Source organism: Micrasema longulum, unplaced genomic scaffold (assembly GCF_059751315.1).
Source record: "Micrasema longulum isolate JH-2025_06_02 unplaced genomic scaffold, ASM5975131v1 h1tg000173l, whole genome shotgun sequence".
NCBI classification, from domain to species: domain Eukaryota; kingdom Metazoa; phylum Arthropoda; class Insecta; order Trichoptera; family Brachycentridae; genus Micrasema; species Micrasema longulum.
In genome coordinates this window covers 623,439-629,438 of record NW_028277378.1, presented here as the reverse complement: position 1 = coordinate 629,438, position 6,000 = coordinate 623,439, and the positions used below count along the sequence as shown (strand labels likewise).

The window sequence follows — 6,000 nt, the reverse complement described above, 5'->3', positions numbered from 1 at the left end:
AATAATTTTCCTTCAAGCATTTTTTAATGACGAGTCTTAAAAACCTTTCAATTCATTTGAAATACTAGGGGTAGAAGTGATCGATTATTAACAAAAATTAAATAAAAACATATTTCTCAACGTTTAAAACAATTATTTTATTGCTTGAATTGTGTGAGAATAGTGAATTTTAATTTGCTGTATTTATCAACTTTATCCATACATAATGTTATAAATTCAATTTCCGAGACGATCAACATAAACAATATTATTTCTTTAAAATTTAAAGCAAACAGCTTTAAGCTTGTCAGTTTAATAATAGAAACAGTGTGACGGTATACTAAATTTAATTTAGTTACACCAATGTATGTTTGGTTCGTTTTCGTACCGGCATAACGTTATTACTACTACTTCTACTACTACTACCATCACACAATTTCCCCGTGGGCTAGGCAGAGAGCATAGACCGCCACACACATCTATGTTGACACACCTTCCCAGCTTCTTCCACATTCATACATCTTGTCACACATGCCTATCAATTGATTCATGCCACATCTTTCTTAATCGTCCTCATCCTACATTACTATTTATTCTCCCCATATATATATATATATTTGTTTTACCATTCTTTATTTATACCTAAAAATCGCCGTGTCTTTGACATTAAAACTGTTACTTTTATTAAAATATTCGCACCGGGAACGTACAAGCATGTACAAGTTTTAGAATCAAGAATTTATTATTAATCCAGGATTTTCCTGTTAATCAACTGCAAAAAAATGTATTTTATACAAAATAAAATCGGCAATATGTTTCGTTGAATGGTGTGCCGCTATCGTTGTCAGGTCAAATAATTTATCGTCCGCCTTTTATATCATTATGCTTATGGCCAAATATTTTTTTTAGGTTCATCGTAATTATACAAGTTGCCTTATGTACGCTGATAGAAAATAAGGAAAAACATTGTTCAGTAATAAATATACCCATTTTTAAATTTGTCGGATAAAATACGGATAATTAAAAGGTTTATTTAAGGTTAATGTAGTTTATAAGGAAATTAATATAAATATTTTTTAATCTTACGCTTTTAGATTCCTAAATATTAACTTTATATTTTTTTTACTTCATTCGTTCATAAGTAAGATAAACATATTAAACCTATACAAATTTCTAGTACTTAATCACAATAAAATGTTAGTTTTTTCATTCGTCAACTTGCTAGAAAAGTTCCCAAAGAAAAGGCAAAAAGTATTTTTTCCTTTGGACATATTCGCATAAAAAATATAAAATATTAATCGACTTACATAAACGTACGTACTGAATATTTTTCTGCAAAATATGATAGTGCGTTATTTTTTTGTAGAATTTTTAAATGTATATAATGAACTTACCCAGAAATGAGCCAATATGTTGACATCGAATGTTCTTTGAATGATATGATCAGGAGTATTCAGGAACATTGTTCCCGATGCAACACCTGCATTGTTTATGAGTAGCGATACCTGGAAACAAAATACACAATTATTTTTAAAAATTAAAAAAATATTCCCTTTTCGCACCTAACGGTGCATAGAGCACTGCGTTGGTACACCAATCGCAGCGTATATCGATCATTTTACGATCAGTCTTACGCTTCAGGTACCAGTCCAGGGACTATGAAATATTCTAGTCTAACACCTATCAAGCGTGTCGGGAATCGAACCCGAGACTACTTGCATGGTAGGCAAACGCGCTGATCATTACACCACGAGGCCGACAATCTGAACTTCATGGTAAAATAAATAAAACATAAGGGCTAGATTTCTTACTGTCCATGCGCTCTGCAGCTGCAAGGCGTGCTGTAATCTACCTTCTATATATCATAATTGTAATTTATCATAATTGAAGACGAGGAACTAGAACCCCAACCATTTATGCACTCTTTAGCTGCAAGACGTTCTGGGATATGTATTTATTGTACAGCGCCCTTGAGGTGGTTTTCATAAAAAAATGGCGCTATGTATTTACATGTCCAAATATAATAATAATAATAATCGTGTAAATGAACAGTTAAATTTAAATTATTACTTAATATAAATAAATATAATTATAAGGTGGTCTCTGTGATAAATCATATTTTATATCAAGTTATAATTTCAAAATGGTTGAAACGTTAAATGTATTTAACATCAGCATGCGGTAAATTGCAAAAGTAACCTAATTATCTAATAAATCTATATATGATATTTTATAAAGTGCAAATTAGTTTTTAACCTTACCGTAATATCAATTTGATCGATTTACATAATTTATGACTTGATTTATAATTATTTAATACCTAGGGAATAGTAAAATTAATTATGGCTAAAATCTTATGATTATTTAGTCGATTATAATATTTTCTTTTAAAAAAAATCACGTTATAGGGATCCTTATAATACTAAAATAAGATCATGTTGACAGAGATTTTTTTTAAAGCAACCGGCCGTGCCGTTTTGGGATAAACCTTCCGACGTGAGTGATTTTTAATTTCAATTTTACGTATTTTGTTTTTGTATTGGCATTTCGTAATCAGGTTTGTTTTAAATTAATCGATAATCGAGGGAAAGCCGTTTTGACTCTATTAAAAATTAGATCTTTGAAAAAAACAGCTGAACCACAAAACCGGCTTGTCAGAATCTCGACTTTATAATTTTATTTGTTTTTTTTTTTTTAAATGAAATATTTGCATTCTTATGATTTACCTAAATATTTCAATTTTAAGGCCATTTACAACGAACTGTAAACTCACCATTAGAAAATGGGAATCAAGTTGTGGACCTTCGGACTTCTGATCGTGAGTCCGCGACAGTAGACACAGGACCACAACTCGGTTTTCATTATGATTTTTACTACTAATTATTATTGTCCTTATTACTTATTAATATTATTCTTGTTAATGTTTTATTTTTATACAAATAATGTTTTTATATTTAAAAAATAAATCTATTGTACCCGCGTTGACCTGAAATTAAAGTACTGTTATTATTATTATAAAAGTTATTGATCTCAAATAAAATAATAATATACCTACAAGTAATTAAAATTTAATCTAATGAATTCAAAAAAGTTACATGTGGACAAACTGTCCGCATAAGATTTTTTTTAGTGCAAGTTACTTTACATTTGTTGTAATCACGGTCATACCTCCGTATATATTGAAAATGCCGAATTATTTAGGAATAATATTATTATATCTACAAACTGTGGATATACAAATATAATTTTATTTTATATAATGTAAAAATTTTAGTTCAGAATTAAAATAATTATGATTCTATTATGTCAAACCTCCTACGTATAAAATGGTAATCCACATATCGTTGATTTATTTCGTCGATGTCTTTGGTTCCGACGAAGAAAAAAAAAACCAATCTTCACATTTTTTTGACGCATACTCGTCTCGTATCTCTTATTTTTTTACAAAATACACTTCTTACGATTTTCATTGGACGATAGAGGTAGCCGGAAACGGTGTAAGTATCAGTTACGATTGTGTTCTCCAGACTGGACGGACGTCCTCCGCATACATTGTTTAAAAGAATAAAAAAACAATGAAACTAACTAAAGCACAAAAATGTGATTTAGCCTTTAAAATAGAATCAACCCTACAATAGAAATTCCAAGGGCGGATTCATAAGATAATAACTAAAACATATATTTGTACGAACTATGCCAAAATGCTTGATAAAATAACTTAGGTAATTATATTATAAATGTTTGATATCAGTTCTACTATTTTTTATGTTCATAATATACAAAATAATAATGTATGATATCGTTATTGTTACTAACGATTATATATATATATTGATTTTTAACGGAACGAAAGATAATTTCTGAATACATTCATTATCGTATGTTATACATAAAATATTTTTTTTCCAATAGACCCCGATGTAACGTTGTACGAGTACCTCATTCAAACGGTATTTTACGAAACGTCTATTATAAAGTCGTATGTTATTTATACGATATTTTACTTTACGTCTTTTCCGAAGCATTACATCGTTTGTGCATTTTTACAAAAACTGCAAAACATTAAAAAAAAATGTAAGCTTTCATAAAACGACACAAAAAATTCATTAACGTACCATTTTTTTTTTAAGCCGGCAAAATTTAAATTTATACTGGACAAAAAATCCTTCTGTAATCGCGTTTTGTGGGGTATGATGTTATTCGTAGGAGGTGTCGATGGGTTAAGCTTTATTTATTAGGTAAACCTTTTATATCCGTTCCACTGTAAAAAATATATTTTCTGAAATGTTCAACGAGCCGAGCCTCGTCGGCGTTTAAATAATTTAAATTAATTCCTAATTGAATTTACAAGATGTCTGCGCTATTTTTAAAGAACAAAGGATTGAATAGGACCAATATCCGACAGTATTCTAAACTCATCTGTGGTTGCGTTTTCCGGTTGATTTAGCGGGCCGAGGTAAGGCGCTAAATTAGCGGTTGAAGTAAAGCTGGTTTGCGCCTTTGATTAACAAATAATGTGTTTGATATAGCACCATTTACCTTGGCATACATTACACATATACATACTATATCGTATTTACACGTATGTGTCAGTATACATAATATAATATAGTGCAATAGTTACTATAAAACGCACTCGTAGGGGATAATACTGTTCCGATGGCAAAAAGATGACAAGAATTGCAAAAATCGGTTCCGTTTTCGAATAATAACTATTAAAATGCAATAAACTTTATGTTGCGAGCACAGTCAGCAAAGTTTTAAGATAACATGTTAGTGTATAAGATAACCGTTTAACGATTTTCACTGAATCAAACAGCGTTGTCTTTGTACTGTGGATTTAAAAAAGAAAAATTTGGAAATTTGGGGGATTTAGAAGCAACCATAAAAATCTCAATTGAAGGAGTTACTGAGATGTTTGCGAAAAACTTTGAAAAAAGAATTGTGAGATTTCTAATTATGCTTCACTAACTCAATGGAGAATGCTAAGTTTGCGGTGTTAAGTAGAATAATTAAAATCTGTTTTTGCAAGATTTAGAGACGGTTTTGAATTACGCTATTATTTAGGTAGGTAGGTTTTTATGTATGTTTTATTTTGGCATCAATAACTAATTTTCCGTTTTTGGTGGAGATTTCTAAGTTTTTTTCTAATACCCTTATTTATTTTGATGAAATAAACTAGTATTAGAAATATAAGAATACAAACAATTTAGGTTATTTTTATATACATTATTTAGAGGAATCCAACCCACAACAATAAAGGTTTCGGGTCTTTTCATCATCATCATTCTTATTCATTATTTTGTATGTGTCTGGACACATACAAAATAATAAACCTGGGCGGGTGAACAGTTCTGTGTTTAAAATAGAACCAAAACCCTGGACGAGTGTTTTCGACTCGGTCGCTACTCCTGAAAAAGGAAGGAAACCGAGTTGTAAAGTTGGCCGCTCAAAACAGCCAATGACAGGTCATCGGCCCTGTAAATTCCTAGACTTCCGAATTCTCTTATTTAAAAGGTTCTCACTCTCTGTTGTTCTACGACAATGATTGCAATATTGACGTATAATAAATAAAGCTTTTCAAAGAATTCTCGCCTAGAGTTGTATCCGGGATGATAAATGGTTTTCCCAATCATTAAACTCCGTCAAACAAAAAAACACATAAGCATCTTTAAAAAAAACTCAGATGAGGCGATAAGTACGGTTGCTTGGAAGATCTTCAGCTCATTCACCCAACATTAGTCGAGTATGAGATTTATAAAATAATCACGAACGATATTATTTATTATTAAAAGAATGTGCGGTGTCAGAGAATTCGAGATTTGATGAACAGGTATTCCAGCAAAGTTTTTCTGCCATTCTCTCGTAGATCCCTTACGATATTGTGCGGAAAAGACAACTGCTCGTCGGACTGATTATGCCTAATTAAAATCGAATTTTCTTTTTCCCGTTTTTCGCACCCTAAAACTGAACCGATTTTGTTTTTTTTTTAGAAAGAATAAAATTATTCCGTTTTTCCAT

General features: G+C 30.6%; 1 protein-coding gene across 1 annotated transcript in view; it reads right to left on the bottom strand.

Annotated features, from left to right (window-relative positions):
* Positions 1 to 1,373: 1,373 nt before the first annotated feature.
* LOC148283986 (short-chain dehydrogenase/reductase family 16C member 6) overlaps positions 1,374 to 6,000 on the bottom strand; it is a gene marked incomplete at its 3' end in the record, with an annotated part of 105,091 nt that continues 100,464 nt past the window's right edge. The window contains exon 4 of the mRNA XM_088242884.1: positions 1,374 to 1,484. Within this exon, the coding sequence (XP_088099010.1) occupies positions 1,374 to 1,484 (111 nt within the window). The remainder of the gene's footprint in view (positions 1,485 to 6,000) is intronic.